This window comes from Meriones unguiculatus, chromosome 18 (genome assembly GCF_030254825.1).
Source record: "Meriones unguiculatus strain TT.TT164.6M chromosome 18, Bangor_MerUng_6.1, whole genome shotgun sequence".
Classification (NCBI taxonomy): Eukaryota; Metazoa; Chordata; class Mammalia; order Rodentia; family Muridae; genus Meriones; species Meriones unguiculatus.
Genome location: NC_083365.1, coordinates 27,831,772 through 27,852,273, shown reverse-complemented (window position 1 = coordinate 27,852,273; position 20,502 = coordinate 27,831,772). Strand labels below are relative to the sequence as shown.

The 20,502-nt window shown below is 40.9% G+C and overlaps 1 protein-coding gene across 8 annotated transcripts in view; it reads left to right on the top strand.

The window, feature by feature from the left end:
* Positions 1–20,502, top strand: part of Fmn1 (formin 1) — a 368,583-nt gene that overhangs the window by 326,832 nt on the left and 21,249 nt on the right. For all 8 annotated transcript variants that reach the window (XR_009587427.1, XM_060371809.1, XM_060371805.1 and 5 more), the window contains 2 exons: positions 11,728–11,779; positions 16,409–16,558. Coding sequence is in view for 7 of the 8 variants with exons in the window: in XM_060371809.1 (XP_060227792.1) it covers positions 11,728–11,779; positions 16,409–16,558 (202 nt within the window). In the remaining variant the exon portion in view is untranslated. The remainder of the gene's footprint in view (positions 1–11,727; positions 11,780–16,408; positions 16,559–20,502) is intronic.

Sequence of the window (20,502 nt, the reverse complement as noted above, 5' to 3'; positions counted from 1 at the left end):
AATTTTGATAAAATCACTAGTAGTTTTTGGTTTAACTGCTCTGCGGTTGGACTCACTGGCTAGCCCACCATTTAGGAGGGCAAATATCAAGAGCATCACAAGCAGATTGCCTTCCCCAGCCTGCTTCAAGTATGTAGAAAATGGTAGGCACTGCAGTTTTTACCTCCATCATATGAATGGTGTTTAACAAACCACAAAGTAATTGCCAGTAATAACATTATTGTTTCATAAAGCAGCTGTGCATGGCTGTGAGTCATCTTCCTCCTCAACATAGGTAGGTTTTTGTTTTTGGTTTTTGGTGTTTTTTTTTTTTTTTTTTTCCTTTTTTTCTTTCTTTTAAAGTTGGGTCTAATTCCCTACTTTTGCCTTTTTTTTTTTTTCTGCTTTGGGTTTGTTTTTTGTTTTTTTTTTTAATCTGTAATTATGTTTCTTTAAGAAACTTATTTAAAAAAAAATTAAGGAAAGGAACAAAGCTAGCAAAGAAACAGATGTGTCCCACATAAAATATGCAATAAATCTTGTCCCACAAATTCTTTGCTCTGAACTTTCTGACAGAAACTGTCAAATATCCACTTTAATTCAGGTATAAAATGTTCACTCCGTGTCATGGCGCCAACTGCCATATGTCAGAATAAAGTTAGTGACCCGCCATAAAAACAGCCGCGTAAGCACCTTTGAAACCATACAAGTCATCGTGGGTGAGAACGACCCATATAAATCCGTGGGGAATTAATCTGGGCTTTGCTACTATCCTGCTGCGCATTTACAATGAGCTTCTACGCCGGCACAGCAGCAGCAGTAATACTTTTTAAAAGGAGAGAGAAAATAAGGAAAGCAGTGTGTCCCCCTAATGAGCCTGCACGGGGGAGGGGCTGCCAGCTCCTCCTCCCTTTCCCCCAGCTCTGGAATCCCTTGAAGGGGTGGGCCCCAGCCTGGGTTGAACATGTGGGGTGCCCCTTCCCCTAGCCCAGCCTGGCTGGGCACATCACGTGAAAACAATCTCCCCCGAAGCGCAATCATAGAAATGACTTCAGCTTCATAAATCATCCTTATCATCCATCCTGCAGAAGGAGGCGACGCTGTGGGTTTTCTCCAGAAAAACATTTCAGGCCTCCGATTTCACTAGGTACCCCCAAACCGCTCACTCGTGCGGTTAACTGTAAAATTATTCACTTAAACGTTGATCTTTGCTTATTAGGAGAAAAGGCAATATGATTTCTTACATATGAACAGTCACCAATATGCACTTGTAGAGAATTACATTTATGAAACTGGGTTAACATTATTAGGGATTACTACTTCAAGAAAGTCTTGTGTGCTATTTTTATTTTCTTGTTGTTTTTTTTTTCTTTCTCAAATATATGAATGTTCTATAACAAGGATTTCTTACTGTAAAATCAGGAGAAAATGTAAAGATTTTCTTTAAAAAAATAGCACTTCCATTTTCATTCCTATGGAATTCATTTTCAAATAATCGCCGTAACCCAATTTTTGTCCATAGCTGTGCAGATTTTTTCCATCAAAGCCTTCTCGGAGAGCGGATGGCAGTTGTTGTCGGAGGGTGACTCTGGAGGCGTCGAAGTTGGGTTAAGCTCACAGTAATGTGCTTTCTCACCTGCGCTTATGAGTAGTTATAAACAGTATAGTCGCCTTTTACACCAAGACCCAGCATGTCTTTGTTTCCTTTTGCCGGCTCCAGTTATGATAATCTGTACTAATAGTCCAGCACTGTGTCTTCTGCTGGCAGAACAAATCAAATGTGAAAAATGTCTACCATAGTATTTAGCGGGGGGCCGGGCCTCCGTTTCTCCTGTATTTTCTCTCATTGGGAATACTGTCCAAACAACCCCTGCTCGCTTTCATCACTTCTCCATCCGGGTAACATCCCAGCTATGGATGGTATCTGTGCTAGTGGACCCATTTCAACCCCTAATACAACAAATGTTTGTTGAAAGAAAAGTAGTTTAGAGGATAATTTGATCTTGGAGCGACAGCGGGTGTCAGGAAAGTTAGACTGTATTGTTAAGTGTTTCTGTGGCCCCTTGGACTGGGTTTCCCAAGGACACCTTAAATTCAGCAGCACTCACTTGAAAGACTGGTTGTGGCAAGGATGGGTGTCTGTGATTACTTACAGGGGATTCTGGTGGTGCACTAGCTGTCACGACTAAATACCCAAACGATTGTATTCTAGAAGGACAGAGTCCATCATTTAACAAAATGCTTCCAGCAACAAAGCAGAGATTCAGTCCAAACGAATCTAAACGAAGAATAAGTATCCTCAGGAAGGGAATAGGTGCCCTGCTGGATTTTCCCTCTCTTGGCTTTTGGTTAGTAATAATGATCAATCTTGGGTTGTTAAAGCCTCTTACCCTGTATAGAGCCTTTAAAAAAAAAATCTAGTCTGCTCTTTATAATGTGATGAAAGCCATTGTTTTTAAGAATGGGAAGGAGGACCAAGCGCCCAGGGTCTTGTGTATGCTAGGCAAGCACTCTATCATTGAGCTATACCCCCAGCTAGAAATCATCCTTATATTGGACACATGTCTGGACAGTTCATAAAAATATATAGAATAATCACTTATAGAGACAGTAGGAATTCACATCCATGGTTATATGTAATATAAATAAAAGGGTTCAGTGTGGGTAACTAGCCATTTAAATTTAACTTGTGCAGATGCTTGTTTTTCAGTTATAACTTATTTTTCTGTTCAATTCTGTAAGGATATGACAGTTTTATGATTTTCCTAGCCAAGACCTATGAAGAATAACAGTGTTGTGTAGAAAAAGCTAGACTGGAGGCAAAAAAAAAAACAAAAAAAAAACAAAAAACAAAAAACCCAAACACTTTTATTGTGTGTATGTTGTTGTTCAAAATGAGTTCTGTGACATTAGACAGATCACTCTGTTTTGTGTGCACTCTGCCCCTTCACCCAAACATTGTCTTTTATCTATTTGTGTTTTGTTTTTAATACCATAGTACATGACGTTAATACATTAGAAAGCAATTCAAATAATGTGAAAAACAAAAGCCATTTTAACAAGAGAGGAAGGGCAGAGATCATAGCAACTTGACTTATTAATACCTTCTGATATGTCAATAGAGAGAATATTTCTATAACTGTAAATCATTTCTGTGACACACATTTTAACCTTAATCATAGCCCATTTACTATTTTGCATTCTTTTGATTCCTTATAATCATTCCATCGCATTTCTCATCGTATTCCTTTGCAAGCATGCTTTGGGCTTTGTTTCTAATTTGGCTGTATTTCTAATACTAAGAATGCCAAGTCTTGGGGCATTTCTGGGGATGCCCATGTTACTAAAGGGATAACAAGGATGCTCCATCACTCAAACAAGTATCGCTGGAATGCAAGAGATGTCGGATAAGCAAATGTTACATATGCCAAAGAACAGAGGTGGCAAAGTCAGTATATTAATCAGCACTTGCTGAATAAATGTACCAGGCCAGGTGCAAAGGTCAAGCACCTCGACACTATCCCTGAACTATTGTGACAACTGTCTAAAGTAGTTCTTATCATTCCATAAACGAATAAATAGCCAAGTTAAACAGCCTCCACAAAGCTAGAAGTGAGAAAGTCAATAAACAATCTGAGGTTTTGGTTCCACCACTGTCCATGGTGTAGAAATTCCCTTTTGTGTGGGTTTAAGCGATCGCTTTAAATCCTTAGCCCTGTACCTGCCACATCATGGTGAGTTCTCTGCATATTCATTGCTGACACCAACAGATTATCCTGATCAGCTCCATCAGACTAGTTCCTTAACAGCTGCTCAGGATGTCATTGGTAAAGACTGTTAGAGAGAATGGAATATGGAGCAGGAGACCATTCTATTGCTGAAAATTCAATGTGTATATATATATATATATATATATATATATATATATATATATATTTAATTTCCTATCTTTAAGTTAATTCACTTTTGATCCATAGCATGAGCGTTGGCCCTAGGTAATTACTTAGGATTCTTGTATCTCCAAACATCTCAGATGTAAGCTTTTGCTTTACCTAGTGTGTAAATGGGCAAGTTAAAATATAAAGAATCAGAGCCAGGGAAATCTATCAGTGGGTAACACACTTACTGTGCCAGCATGAAGACCTGGGTTCAAATCCCCAGGTCCCATGAAAACCCAGGCACTGCATGTCTATAATCCCAGCACTCCTAAAGCAAGAAGACAGGGTTCCTAGTGGGCCAACTAGCTTGGCATTTGTAGCAGGGAACAACAAAAAGACCCTGGTTTCAGGAGGGAGGCGAGGACCTACACCTTAGGCTGGCCTCTGTCCACACAGGCTGTGGCACACAGATGCACACATATATACACACATATTTATAAAGAGCTAAACTTTTTATAAAAAGATATGAAGAATCAAGTGATAGCCCTAATAATATAAATAGCTATCAGAAGCACTTATGAAATACCGAGAGAATCCAAATAGAGAGGGTTTTTTTTTTCTTCTCAGTTTGCTTATGAGCTAATTTTTCAGCATCACGTGATACAGGGCCGTGAGCTGAAAAGACAAATGAGATATTAATTTTTGATGAGGACCACATTAAATCAGAGCAAAATAGATGTGTAGCCTGTTCCCCTGTGCCCACAAACCTAGTACACATTTCATCCATCAGCTGCTTTATAGTCATTCTTAACAAATGAAAGGAGTAGCAAACTGATTGCCAGACACTCTCAAGTGCATGTGAGCAAAAGGTTGAAGGCAAACAGACAAAAACTCTCCACAGCCCATGCCTTCCAGAAGTGAGACACACACTAGATGGGTGCTAACACCAACACAGGACAGTTATTTGAGTATATGTTATAAATATGATTATTGGGAAGTATCTGTAAAATATATGAAAAAGCTTTTTTAACAAAAGATGTGTTACTTAATGCTAATCAGTAAAGGCATGTATTGGCCTGACAAGAAGTCATAGCACAAAGAGAGACTCAGGAGCTGCCTGGGAAGCCAACCACCTGCCTCCCATTAGTGTTAATGAGCCTCTCTCGCCGGATCATTCTAAAATTTTACCCCGTGGTCTGTTTTAAAGCATCAAGAGTCAGGAAATTCAGAGTGAAAGCTGAAATTCTCACTTAGGACTTTCTCTCTGGTGTGTATTCTTCTATGGAAAATGTGTGGTTCGGTACAGATCCAAGACGCTACCAGAGCATGTGAGAATTTGGGTGAAAAATGAAGCTCCTTGGGAAACAGTAGGGATGTTGGATAACATACTACATGATGAGTCAAAGCCCTAGATATCCTGGCTTAGATGTCTGACGACAGAGAAATGGATAAAGGAAATGGGGAAGCTAGACATAAATTTTTCATTCAAAAAAGGAAGTTGTGATGATTTCTAAAGCTTCCTTTTATCTGTCTTTCTTTGCTTTATGACCCTAGGGCCTCTTGAAAGGTTTCAATTACAGTACATTTTTTTTCTTTCTTTTTGCCACAAACCTCACTTTTCTAGTGCAAAGGGACATAGGCATCAAATGACATCCAACTGGGAACTTTGAAACCATCACATAGCCTCCCACCACTTTACACAAAAAGTGCGCGTCACTTTTACTGTGCATCTCAATGGTGGCAAATGAAATGCCTGTGGCAAACCAGAAATCACCGTTCTTCTAGCTCAACCACAGCTAGGAAAACTAACTAGTAAGATAGGAAGACAAGAGAAGATAGCATTGTTCAAGACAGCCATACATGTTGGTATGCTCGTTTGATCCCAGAACTTGAGAGGCAGACAAGCCTGTATGAGTTTAAGGCTAGCCTAGGCTACATAGGACATTTGGGCCAGCCAAAGTTACATAGTAAGGGCTGATAGATAGATAGATAGATAGATAGATAGATAGATAGATAGATAGATAGATAGATAGATACTTTTAAAAGGGGAGAAGTAAGATGTAAAAGACCTCCATAACTCAGTGGTTCCGTGTAAACTAGTGTTAAAAGCCCATTCCTTCTTTGATATTGGTGTGTTGCTGCCTGTCTTGCCAGAGGCATTGGTTTTTCCTGGAAAAGCACATGAAGAAGCGATTTCCTAAGAAATGAAAAATGACAGGCATGTTCGTATCAGATGGAGGCCGGAGAACCAGAGTGTGCTCCCCTTTGTTTCCTTATTAACGTCGCCCAACGCCTCCATCTGCAGAGCCATCATAAAATCAGCTTCTTTACTATGTGTCCTGTGGGTTTATGCCAACCACACCAGGTCCATAAACCATGGTATATTAAAGTATAATAGACTGTGCAAAGAATTCTAAGAAGATCTTCCAACCTCTTATCCCTTCCCCTCACTTCACATTTTACTACTTGCCTATGAGTTTTTATAAATATGACTTTATTGTGTTTAGAATAGAGCCTTCAGTCTCTCTTCAGTCTTTGCCTACACCCACTGCACAAATGCTTGAGATTAAAAGTTCAAAGACATGGGTACATTTAAATGATAAAAGCTTTTGTGAGGATATTTTCTGAATGCTTAGTCTTATTTGTAAAAACCTTTCCCCTTTTAAAGATTAAGCCTAGAAAATAATTGGTATATTTTAAAAACTCAAAGGCTAATGTCACTTGTACTTGTGAAAATAGTCCCAATGAAAGCAACACATATTGGGGTACAGAGAATACACTCTAGCATTTGAATACTACTTTACTCCTATTACTGTGTTGTAGACAAACAAACAAGAAATTTGAGCCAGACTTGGTGGCCCATGCCTTTAATCCTAGCATTCCAGAGGCAGAGGCACATGGATCTCTGAGTTTGTGGCCTACATAGCAAGTTCCAGGACTGTTAGAGAGAGATCCTGTCAAAAAAGAAAGAGAGAAAAAGAGAAAGAGAGAAAGAAAGAAAGAAAGAAAGAAAGAAAGAAAGAAAGAAAGAAAGAAAAGAAAAGAAAAGAAAAGAAAAGAAAAGAAAAGAGGGAAAAGAAAAGAGGGAAAAGAAAAGAGGGAAAAAGAAAATTTGAATTGCACTGTCAAGAAATAGTCCCTGGTGTACTCAAGAAGATATGGTCCCCAGAGATTCTATTCTGTTCATGTGGCTAATTCTGTCTGTTTATCCATCTTTCCCATAAGTGAAAACAGCCTTGGTTGCCACTCTCAAGAAAATGAAGTGGGAAAGGCTGACGGCCAACTGGTCATCTCAGAAGTGCACTGTGCACCAGGCCATGGACAGGGTTCTATTGGAGATCACAAAAAGACCAGTTCTGCACCATGGGAGGAGGCATAGAGGGCGACATCAAGAAGGGCGATTCTAAGCTTGATCTCTGAAGGGGAAGATACTACTTCTGCAATGGAGAGTGGGCGGGAAAGAGAAAGGATAAAGAGGCATTCAAAATAAGAAGAAGCCATTTGCCCCACCCCCAAATAAAAGCATGAGAGACAACCCAGATAATGTTGAAGTCCAATGGGACAGGTGCATTGGGCAAGAGCTGAGTGTGAAAAGAACCCAGTCATAAAGGCAAAGGTGCTTCATCCTGTACTGTGTGTGTGTGTGTGTGTGTGTGTGTGTGTGTGTGTGTGTAAGTAAGTAAGTAAGTATGTGTGTGAGGGGATGTGGTAAGAGAGAGAGGGGGAGGAGGGAAAGAGGGAGGAGAAGAAAAGAGACAGAGAACATTAAGAAAAAATGGCAGCAAAGTTTTTCTTTAACATTGCGACTCTAGAAGTTAGAGAAGAAAGTTTTGCTCTAAGACATTTATATTTGAAAAAACAGACTTCTGTGGGATTATCTTTTATGTGGTACAAGAGACCTGATCCAGTTAATCGAGCTAAATATCACAGAGCTCAATTGTCACTAAGTGGAAAAAAATTTAGAGTAATCCTAAGCACATCTTGCCTCACTCCTACCCTCTTGACTCCCAGATATTTGTAAAATAGTAACTCTCTCTTTTTTTTTTTCTTAAAAATTAAATAAGAGCAAAATGTGATGTCAGAGCATAAACATGACAGGGAAGATCTAGACTCCGTCATTAAAAATTTTGGCATTTCCCATAAAACAAGAACACTTGATCTACCCTTAAATAATTACAATCCAAATTCTCCTCTACTAAGTCTGTTGTGGATACTATATCCTAAAAGAAAAATGTTTTTTGACGTATTGTAATAACTATCCCCAAGTCAAGGAAGTGTGGGACAGGACAGAGAGAGCTCATCTCACTGTACCTGGCCTTGCTGAGCTTATCAGATACTGCATCTAAACAAATGGAATGTCTGGGATAACTCTGCCTTATGTAACACCAACTGCTCTTCTCCCAACAACTCCTAAGCACTTCTCTATTTTTGTCACATTTTGATAATTTTTGCAATATTTTGTATTTTTTCAATTGTTAGGTAATTTTTTTGCAATATTTTGTATTTTTTCATCTGTTATGGTTATTTGTGACCAGTGATCTTGTATGTGTGTGTGCATGTGTGTGTATGTGTACATGAATGTGAGTACCCACAGAGGCCAAGGTTGTATCCCCTAGGGTTGGAGATACGTGCAGTTGTGAGCCACTGGACTTGTGTGCTGGGATCTGAACTCAAAGATTCTTTGCAAGAGTAGGAACTGCTCTAAACTGCTGAGCCATCTCTCCAGCTCCATCAGTGATCTCTGGTATTACCAATGCAATTGTTTCGATTCCCATAAACTCTGCCTATATAAAACTGAAAATCTACCCTGTAAATATGTATCTCTGTCTGCCCCACCGACTGGCCATCTCCTCATTTCTGTCTCTTCAGGCTTCTTGGTTCCTCCAGATGCAATCAGGCCAGTTAAGAACACATTCTGGGTAATCAAAGAAAAGGAAGAGTCCCTCACTTCAAACCTAAACCTAGGAATGATGCAGTCTAATGAGGGAGGCATGCCAAAGTGCAAGACTGGCAGAAAGCTAGGTCTCTTTCGCCACATAGTTAGCCAATCGGCCAATGCAAAGGAATCACTCCAGAGGAAATTGAAAATGCTACTCCAGTGAACATGCAAATATTAGTGATCTAATCAGAAGCTCAAACGGGCCACATCACCCGCTCTTTGAATGCTGAAGGAGGTGATAGGGCTACAGAAGAAAAGTTTAAGAGAAGATTCATCTTTACGACAAAAAACATAGAAACCAAACTAGAGAATAATGTTATCAAAGATGCAGCCTATTCCCCACCAGTTCTAGCTTAGGGTCATTGAAGAGAGTGGCTGCCTGTAACACCACAGGCCAATGCAGATGAATAGGCTTCATGTCGGAAAATGGCGTCCTGCAGATCTTACACTTCTTGCAGAGCAGAAGTCAGGCTCACTCAGCAGGGACTAACGCAGCTTTTGGCTTTTTGCTATTCTTCTATTATGAACATTCTAAGACCCTTAAGGATATGAACTCTATTCTGTTTGTGCTCCATAAATGGAACAAGAAAGCTTAACTGACAGCACATCTGTTTACAACATGGTTTACTGGATAGTCTAAGTCCACTGTTGAGATTGCTCAGAAGGAAGCGGGGAAATTTTCTTCTCAAAAGCCACTGCTCACTGACAAGACATCTGGTGAGCCAGGAATCCTATTTGATATGGACAGTGAGAGTAAGGTTGTTTTTTGCCTACAGACGTAACAGCTATTCTGCAGCCTGCGTGTAAGGAGTATATTTAACTTTTTAGTCTTGTTTAATAAATCTATTTTGTAATGCTGTAACTGCCACACATACTGATTAGAGGTGAATAAAGGTGAGGAATATTGAAAAGCACTCTAGACTCACCATTCTAGATCTGTTAAAAAATATTTGTGATTCATGGGAGGAGCTCAGAATATCAACACTAACAGAAGTTTGAAGGAAGTTGATTCTTACCCCTTGTCTTTGAAAGGTCCCAGTCTCCAGAGGCAATAACTAGAAATGTACTGGACACAGAAAAAGAATTAGAATCAGAGTCCAAAGATGTGATTGAACTTTTACACTCTCAGGCAACAGATGACTTGCTTCTTGTGGATAAGCAAAGAAAGCGGTTTCATAATCTACTGCTAAAGATGTTTGGTCATAATTGAAATAACAGCAAAGTGCTTTCCCAGGGGTTATACCACCTACAGGGAGTTTGGGCTCTTTCACATCAAAATCATTCATCAGAAAACTGCCCCACAGATATGCCAAATCTGTTTTGTAGCTTAGGAAAGCCAATATTTCTCTTTTTTAAGCACTTTGTCACACACACACACAAATACAATCGCACATTTAGATCCACAGCAGACAGCAACAAAACTGAAATGCCACTATTCTTGTACAATATCCATTATACTGTGGTATTAGGCAGATGAGTAGAGGAATAGTCTAGTTTGGTGGGTGGAAAGGGGCAGTGGGTGGCAAAGTGAAGCAAGAAGGCAGAGATGATGAGGAGGACTTGGTTAGAGGTGACACTGGATGTTCTTCTCTTTTAGTGGGACCAGTCAAGAGATGGTGGCAGATGAGCTGAGAGCTGAGCGCAGGGAGGGAGACGGCTGTATTAAGTCTGGCAGGGTACCCCAGCAAGGAGAAAGAGCAAGAGCAGATGCATACATGCAGTGTACTCAAACCTCATCTGACCACACAGAAACGAACACGGAAAAGAAAGAAGAGCGTCTTCAAGAAGCCAGGGCCTCCTAGGATAGTATGAACACTTTAGAAAATATGTCAAGTATGGTAACAGGGAGGAAACTTGAACATACATTTCAAAATGAGCGATGAAGAAGATGAGGATAAGGTGCTAATAATGGCTGTCAGGTCGTGGAGGGAGCATGTGCTGTGTACTAAGCCCTGTACCTGCATTATCTCATGAACCTTGACAGTAATTACTGTAGCTATTTTTGGAGGACAGTAATTAAACATCTGGTCATGAGTAACTTGTTCATATTCATACACACAGGTAGTTAGTAGCAGACCCAGGTTTTATACAATGCAAATATTGTAAATCCTTTAATACCCTTAATGGGATATCTCAGTGGAGGTAGTTATGCTTGGCTTTTTGATCATTCATTTAAAGTTATCTTAGGTCTCCCATAGATTATACTGTGGCTTATTTATTTTTCCCTGGGCATTTTAAAATTATGAATGTTATTTTCATACATAATGATATCATCTCAAATTAGAATATTTTGTAAAATGCTCAAAATAATACCTCCTTATTAAATAATCCCAGAGCACAGGCTTCAATCTTCATCTTCATCTGTAGATTCAGAAGTGACTCTCTGTGTCATTAGTTTCCATAGTGATCTTATGTGCTTTCTTTCCCAGTATGTTTACAAAATGTTAATCTGGAAAAATCATCCATAGGTTCCCCCAGACTGACAGTGACCTTATGAGTGGGGGGGAGGCTGTTCAGTGTAAGGATTTTTGTGCTTGATTTTGAATGCCAGCAGGGCCGCTGCAGACACTACTCTATTATGTTTTGGGGGAGAGAAAACACAATGGCCACAGAGGGTTCATAAAAAGGCCAGCTATAGCTCGAGCAACCACATCTATCAGAACTTTTCCAATTTCTGTTTTTCCTGGTGTAATGATTATCATTCTCTTTTACTCTCAAGGGTATCCCAGACAAAACAGAATTATATGCCTACGGTTAGCTATAGCCATGTTCAAGAAAGCAGTGTCATAGAATGACTGTGATCTCCAGGCATGTGATGTGAACATAGCCTTGAATTTCTATAATAAAGAAAGGTTGTGTTGGAAGCTATATGATTACACAAGGAATATTATGTAAGAAAATAATTCAGTCATAATGATTTCTCCTTCACAGCCAAAAAAGAACATAAAATGGAAGAAAGTCACTTGGAGAATGCACAGAAAAGGTAAGTAGCTATGGTTTGCAATGTTCTTTCTTAGACTAGACAGCCTCTATTTTTATTATCATAAAGAATCTTTCCCATCACCATGCAACCATCAGTCTCTAGAACTCCATATGAACTCTGAAACTATAAATCCCTAACTCTTCATCTTATCCCTTCCTCCACAAGGCCTGGGCAGCCATTGCTGTACTTCCTATCTCCTTGTGGAGTTTTATGGCATCTGACCTTTTATGAGTAACCTCACTGGCACTGTCTTTGAACAGGCAGCCCATTGGTCCTGTCTGTTGAGACATCTATGGAAAGTGAGCTAGCAGTGACCCCTCGCCCCCGCCACCGGATATGCCATGATCCTGTTCCAGCCACTTGCCTCTCCTTCCAACCACTGCTTCTGAACCAGCTCATGGAAGCTAGGAAGAGAACTGACCTTGTTTCAGCATCAAAACTAGGTTATACCAGTTCCGCAAGTAGCTTAGGAGAGTTACTTCAGTTTCTTTGCTCAAATGCTAGAGGGTTTTATAGACAAGCGACACAGGGAGAGAGCAATTGCCTTCTGCATACAGGCACTTCTCCAGAAGTCAAAAGAGACCTTATAGTCCTTCCTTTGAGCCTAACCTTCCTTCCTGACTCTGCTTCTCTCAGTAGGTACTAGAGTGTAGCCATCACCTCACCTGGCAGAGCCCAAAATCCAACTGCTCTGCTCCCTGGGCAGGGGTGGGGAGGGATAAGGTTCTCTTCATTTATTCCCCACATTAATCCCTTGGTTGTTTCTCCCTTCTAGAAGGGAGTATAATGAGGTATTCTCATTCAGGAAAGAAGACTGAGATACATTTGATGGTTAAATATTCCAAAAGTTTCAGATAATAAAATGAGGGCACAGGGGTAGGAAATGGCATCTAAGGGAAAAAATAAGTTTAACAAAAGAGATGGGAAGAATTCCGTAGTTATAAATGTAAGTAAGAACACATGAGCTAGGAACGAGCCCCTTTCCTTCAGTCTAGCCACAATTCTGGAGACGTCTAAAGACCCAGAGACAGGTGCCAACATTTAGTCCTATTTCCTGCTGTAATCTGCCAACAAAATTAAGATGCCGATGAAAGCAAGATGAAGGCCAGTCTTGTAGTTTTCTAAGTGTAGACATATTCTTGAATCATGAGCATCCTCCTATCATGATAATTGCTGAAAACTAAGACAATTACACGGTTGTGCTCTTAGACTCTGGCTCCCCTCTGTTGGACTTATCCTTTATAACTCTCTCTTTCCCTAGTGTGTAAGATCAGTGTCAGAGACATTCATCCCTCAGAGAAGAGACTATCAACAGGGGCAGGCTGGTATCAGGCCAAGCAGCAGCTCAGCTTCCGGGGTGCATGTCAAGTTTCTAATCCCTTTTCAAGACTTCTGCTGAAGGGCAAGGGGCCCGCCTTTAGCGAGGCCCAGACTGCTGCTGTGCATTAGGCATGCTAAAGAGAGTCATAACTTTTAGTTGTCAGCATTTTCTGTGGCTTTGTGGTGAAGGTAGTCTAGCTTTCATGTCATACTTGAAATATGTTAGATCTCATCTTTAATGTAGAAACCGCGGTTGTTTGCTTGCACTCTTTAAGGAGTTTGTGGTCAGTGTTGCAATAGTGTGAGACTTAGTAAATTCTTATGTTTTATTCTCGGGAGAAACAATTTACTCTGAGGCTAAGGGATATTTGCTTTTCCTAAGCAGTTTCTGAAGGCACACATGAGAAAACAGCGAAGGGGATGTGTCCCGCTCTGACATCTCCACACTAAGTATACAGCAGTTTGCTTAGCTCCGAGCTAAAAATAAAATGTTTGGCCAAATTAAAAGGATGCAGATCAGATGAAGAAATGTGATGGAGCAGAGTCAGGGACTAGTTTAAAGTGAGATGGAATAAGCTGATATGAAGCAAAACATACCATTAGGAATTAATCTTTTTAAAAGTTGAATGCTATTTGGGAGTTATGTGTTGAGAACTGAACCTTTGAAAAAGCACGGCACCCCTTGTCTGTACTTTGTGGGAGAAAATTACCTCTGGCAGTGAAATATAAGTGATTTTTTTTTTTTTGTCCAAATTTCAAGTTTTTGGTGCAGTGTTCCGTGAACCCAAACTGAATTTTTGTGACGAACATTTTGGCTAGGGAGGGCAGTAGTCTGGACACTATCAGACAATGGTGGGTTCATAGTGTAGCACCGAGGTTTTTCTTAAATAGAAGGGAAACCCTGGGGTCAAATGGGTGCCTCTTCAGAGTGGCTGTGTCTGTCAGCATCATCAAAGCTGGACTCTACCTGGTTCTTCTGAACAGAGCCACTCGCTGCCTGAGTCCCCAAAACACTTAGGGAAAACATGCTGAAATCCAGTGTGTCTTTTAATTTTCAACCCCTCCAACAGAGGTAAGCAGGGCCTCTCAGTCCCCCGCCACACACACACATCCACACACGGCAGGGCCAGAGGCTATGAGGACAGAATTTGGGAAAGAGAAAGCCCCAGGCTACTGCCATATTTGTGATAAACGTCCGCAGCGCTGTCACTTCTGACTCCGCACCAATTTGTCTAGTGTGTCCAAATGTGGACTACAGATAATGCAGAGGTGTTGGGGTGATGGAGGAATCATGGAAATTAGTCGTATGTGCTCATTACCACATCCTTTTATGAATAGGAAGATAATGAATCCTCTAAGTACAAAGTAAAATAATTTCTCTCCTGTGTCCGTGGACACATAAATAATCGTGTGTCTGTATAGAAAGGGAGTGTAAGAAAAGAGGAAGAAAAATGGTGCTTTGCTCTCCTGGGCGATCCATTCTCCTGTGTGACACCTGAGGCTAAAGGAGAAATGGGAGGAAGTGACTGTTCTGGGTCAGTGCCCACGAACAACCAAAGGAGAGAACCGGGGTACACATCTCACGAGGAGTGGGGAACCTGAACGGAGACCCAGCTCCCACAGTGGATGAGGCCCTTGAGTCTTCCCAGGCCTCCGTTGTCTCGTCAGTAGAATGAGAATATTAGAAGTGTTAACCTGCCCGGCCTCTCTAGTTCCAAACCCAGTAAGAAATCGACAATCTGACTCTATTGGTTGCGTAATTATCTGCATGCCCTCATATTACATTCAACGTAAATTCCACATTGAGTGAAGTAAGAGATGGAGAACACTCGTTTGATTTGATCAATATTTTGACAGCTGTATACATAGGTGTTACACCTGCGGAGAGAGAGTGGACTTTGCTACCTTCCTCGATTGCTGGGTTTTTCTTCAAAATATGTGCAAAATATTTGGAATTGTCAGCATGTCCTTCAGAGATTACTGCCATCATTGCCTTTCCCCACTTACACACTTCTAGTCTTTTAATAACTAGGGGCCAAATTCCCTGGCCAGTCGTTTTAATTTGCATTAAAAACAGATTTGTTATTTACAGAAGCACACAGAATTTATGGGACCTGGGAGCAGCAGCTCCAGCTTGGATCTCACCTAATCGTAGCCATGGAATCAATTAACAGTTCATCTGTGAAATGTGATAAAATCTTATGAGATACATATTGCCCAATAACCGAGAAGGAGATGAAAGTACGCTTCATAATAGTCACAGGGCTTCACAGTTTTACAATCGCCACTGAATAGAGTCCCGTTAGAAACTCAGTATTCAGGATGGCCACCAAAAAAAAAAAAAAAAACAAAAACCACCATGCCTGAGCAGATGAGCATTGAGTAATAAACCTGGCTGGCCATTCCTGCTTTGATTAGTTTCCAACACCCTTGAAAGAGGGCTGTTTAAGAGTTCTTGCTTTTTGGCAAATGAGCCTGTGAAGTTTGGGGTGGGTGACGGTGGGGCGGGGGAGACTGACTTCAGAGCTATAAATCGCTGCCAAGCTACTGCCTCCATGAAGGGCTGCTTGGGAGGCCCAGGCGGGCTAGTGGGCAGTGTGCCTTCACGGCGCAGGTCATGGCATTATCTGAGAGTCTGCCTTAGAAACACCTGAGCTCTTTTCTAGCCTGATTGGAGATTGTTTTCCATCCAAACCTTGCTAGGCTCACAGTGATGTCACTTTTTGTATGCTGCTGGTTTATATTCTCGAATCATGGTCACATTTAAAAATGTAGCTCTTATAAAAGCCATACAGTCTAGATTTCTTATTTCACCCTTGAGACAATGAGAATGAGATGCCAGGTGGTGGAGGCAAGAACCAGAGCATGCCAGATATAGACAGGACAGAAGCATCCCTATTTTCCATGTTTTCAATTGGCCATCTAACTAACTGCTACTCTTTGGACAGTCAATATGTCATAGTCTGACATGTAATCATTAAATACAGAGTGAAGATCAGAAAATTTTACTTGAACTTAAGATGCAGAACAAACTTAGGCTTAAGTTGTGTTAAGCCCTGGAATTGCGCTGTTCTTCTGTTCACATAGATAAGAGGGACCCAGTAGCTTTCCCAATCATGAATCTATTGGCAAATCAGTTTAGCCTTCTGGAGGTTTGGGGACCCCCCCCCATAACTGTGAGCCGTGACTCCTGTGTTAGGGAACAGACATCTGGGAAGCTTCCCAGTCAGTGTCCCTTCTCGTCACCCTAACGGGTTTTGGTGTCGACAGTCAACTTATCCCTTCCATCCTCCCCACCCCCCCTTGCAGTTTCGAAACAACAGTGGGATATTTTGGAATGAAGCCAAAGACTGGAGAGAAGGAGATCACCCCCAGCTATGTGTTTATGGTGTGGTTTGAGTTCTGCAGCGACTTCAAGACCATTTGGAAGCGGGAGAGTAAGAACATATCTAAAGAGAGGTAAGGCTGGAGGAGGAAGAATGGTCCATCTTTGCTAGCGTGGTACAAAGTGTGCCTCTTTCACACGTGTCCGTGCATCAAGCCACCATCTAGGAAGTATTCTTGCCCCAGAGTTCCCAGAGAAATTCGGAGAAAACTTGCTGCCCGTGGGCAAGACACCCTCACATGATCTGATAAGCTCCCTTCTCTTAACCCCTTCCAATTACTAGCTAGTAAATGAAAGGCAAGTTGTGCTAATTTGCAACAGATTGCTTCTCTTGTGTATTTTCACGATTGGCCCAAGCTAAATGAGGCGGCCTTTCTGTGGCAGACAGTACAGACAAATAAAAGTGAATGCTTTCCCCATTAATATACTGCATTTGCATCAAAGGGAAATCTCCCCAGCTCAGGCCACACTTCACACAGCGTTGAAGCCCCACACTGGATTTACAGCGTCACTCCTGACTCCCTGTATCCTGCTGAGGACATCAAACTGTGCCGCTCAGCCGCCCAGCAGCCTCTTGATTTTATTAGTTGGGGGTAAAAGAAAAAAAAAAAGAGTCAGCTCTGAACATAGGCACCGTGTGTGTGTGTGTGTGTGTGTGTGTGTATGAGAGAGAGACTTTAGCCCTGTTTATCAGAAAGAAAACATTTCTGTTTGACTGTGGTATTCAGGATGCCTTGGTTCCAAAAAAGGTGTCAAGCACTGCAACTTCAAACACGTCTTCTCTAACTCCTGAGGAACAGGTAAGAGACTGTTGTTATTCCAGATGATAGAGAAAGAAATGGAAGGTCCTACAAAGTCAAAGTGAGAGAGACTGTTCAGTTATAGCTTCTATACCGCAGTAAACATTGAGACACGAAACTCCACAGTTAGTATATTTGTTCTCTAATTTACAAACACTGCACATTCAAGAATATTTATATATGAAGACAATGCGCACTAACATACGTTATGCCTTACACTGCATAGAGATTTTTTTTTTTTGGCTCAGTAGTATTAAATCTCTAAATATTTTCTGGAGGATTAAAAAAAAAAAAAAGAATCTCCACTCCTATTTTTTTTCCTAAAGGAAGTCAAATTTTCTATTTTATCTAGGGCCAGGTATGAATGGCTCTACTATAGTCCCAGCACATGAGAGACTAGAGAAGGAATGGACAACCTAGGCTACAAAGTGAGCTCTAGGTAAACCTGAGGTGCAGCATGAGACCTTATAACAAGAAGGGATGGACATCTCCCCAGAGTTACCCCCTCAGGAACAAGAGAATTAAAACCGAGCGCATTCTAGCAAGATGCGGAGGCCCATATCTGTACTCCTAGTCCACAGGAGGCCAAGGCAACAGGGTTGTGAGTTTTGAGGGCAGCCTGCGTTAGTACTGTGAGTCCATCTGAAAAAGAAAGAAAGACATTTTAAATGTTTGAAAGCGGAGAACTCGCCATGCAGATGGAGTGAAGCAGAGACAGACCTCCAGGACAGCGAGGTAACCATGGTTGTCTTTCATGGTGAGCAGAGAGGACTCTGGGTGGTTACAACACTAAGACACAGTCGTTTCAAGGGTTGCCCTGTCTAGTGAAGTTACTCCAAGTGGATCCTCGTGCCCTGTATGCATAGAGTATACAAAGAAGGCTTACAAGTATGAACATTTAGGAGACATTGTTGAGAAAGTAGCTTGTTGGGAAGAAAAAAAAAAAATCCTGAAAAACGTACCCCAAACCTGCACTCTCAACCTGGGTGATGTAGTTTAACTTCATAGAATAAAAGTCTTTTTTGAGACTAGAAGAGTGAAGTTCCTTTTCTTGACCTAATGGTTCTGGTTCATTGCCAGGCCACTCCATCTCTACACCCTCACCAGGCTGCTGGCACCCTGCGGGGAGTTCTGAACATACAGCCTTTGCTAGGGAATTTTCTACTCAGATTTTGACGGTAGTTCTCAATGAATTTGTCTCTAAAGCCCTAAAAATGGTCCAAAACCAACCAACCAACCAACCAACCAACAAACAAACAACAAAACCAGAGAGGGTAATTAATTGCTTTTTCGTTTCAAAAATTCCACAAAAATCTTGAACTGTGTTCAGAACTAAAGTGTACCCTGCCCCCACACTCACAGAAGTTAGACCACACCATCTACGGGTCTGCCGTGGTGGTGCCCAGTCATTTTTCAGAGTGACTTTTTCTCTGATTTCCAGCATGGGCGTTCACAGCATTGCTTCCTGGGTACAGGAGGGAAATTGCTTGTTTCACACTCTCTAAACCAGCACCTCCCCGGGGTCATGACTTCCCAAGAGTCTTCATTGATCACTTAGCAGTTTCCAGGGTCTCTTCATTGCAGCCATGCTCTGAAAAGATGGATCACCAGGAAAATGTCAGTCTAAAACATCTCTGGACTTTAAGGATGGTTTCAGAAAGAGTTTTGGAAGCAACATGCTTAGAAAACCCTTGAAGACATCTTAGCATGTCCAATTTGATTTAATCAATTAAATTGATTATCAGGATCTTCGTGCAGGTTTTTTTTTTCTTCTTTATGTTAAGGAGTTTTTAGGCTCTTAGATAGCATATTCATTACTGTAATATAAGCAAATTAACTTAAGTTGACTTTTTATAATGAAATTAGAAATAATGTTTGCTTTGTCTTGACACTTATTTAATGATATTTGATGTTATAGTTTTGATTACAGTTTTTCCAGAAACACATTAAATGTCTGTAACACTATGTAACCATGTGGCAATATACCATCATTCACAAGAGTTCTTCAAAGGCATTCTAAAAAACAACCATAGCCAAATGAAAGTTTGATATCATAAAACTATTTTTTCGGGGGGAGGGCGGGAGGGAACTGTGGTTTGGGATCTCATCATAAGAAATTGAGATCACTTGATTTTTAAATGTGTCTGAAAGCCAACTGAGACTCAAGAAGTTATGGGAAAAGATTAATCAGTAATAGTATTTACAAAGAGAAAGACCCAAAGGTAAATGTTGTTTGTTTAAACCCTGCTTCCAAATGAAATGAAAGCATTAGACGACTTTAAGGCACTTGAGGTTAATTTTAGGTAACAGAATATTTACTTATTTTCCTGCTTAGTGCAGTTTTCATGAATATGCATTAGACTAGGATAACACTGAGGCCTATGTGCTTCCGTAGCAAACTAGCAACTCTCCCTCATAAAGCTAGATCACTCTCTAAATGTTGTGTTAAAATGTTCAGTGTTGTTATGCCGTTAAACCAGTAAGCCCTGTGGCTAAGAGAGAGAGAGGAGTTCCCAGGGACATGGTTTATCCTCACATTAGCTGTGTTATTAGAAACACAATTTACTACATGGTAGTGTATTAATGGATTTAAATTTTCTTTGATCCTTAAGCCAGTATTAGTCAAAAGAGCACATATCTGAAAGGTCCCTTCTCTATGGTTTTGTGGTCCCCAGTGGTGACACTCATTCCCCAGTGAAGCCTACTGGTTCCTTCTCCTATCCCTTCAGAGCACAGACAAGTGTGCAGTAGTGTGAAAGGACCTCTACACAGAGGTTGGATCTCAGAGTCTCCTTCCCCTTGGCTCTGTCAATAATAGGTTGCTGTGCAGCATTAGGCTGGATGCTCACTGCATAGGGAACCAATAAAGTGTGAGTATTGGGATGAGGGAGGAGCTAAGGGGTAACTGTGATCTCATCTAGCTTGAAATAATTATGATTCCGGAAAATGACTTTTCTGGTATTCTAAGACCAGTGCAATTTTGAGATGACAGTCCTCACTGTTGCTTGAGGTTACTAAGGATGATATTGGAAATTGTTTCAAACCAAGATCTGATACATGATCTGGAACAAGATTTTGGGTAATTGCCCTCTAGCCTTTGCCAAATGTCTACAAAATCACTTCCAGTTTTGTTGCTGTTGACAAAATTCTAATGTTCATCTTGAAGGCCTCATTTTTTTTTTTTAAATCAAGAATGTACACACAAAAGTTTTCTGTGC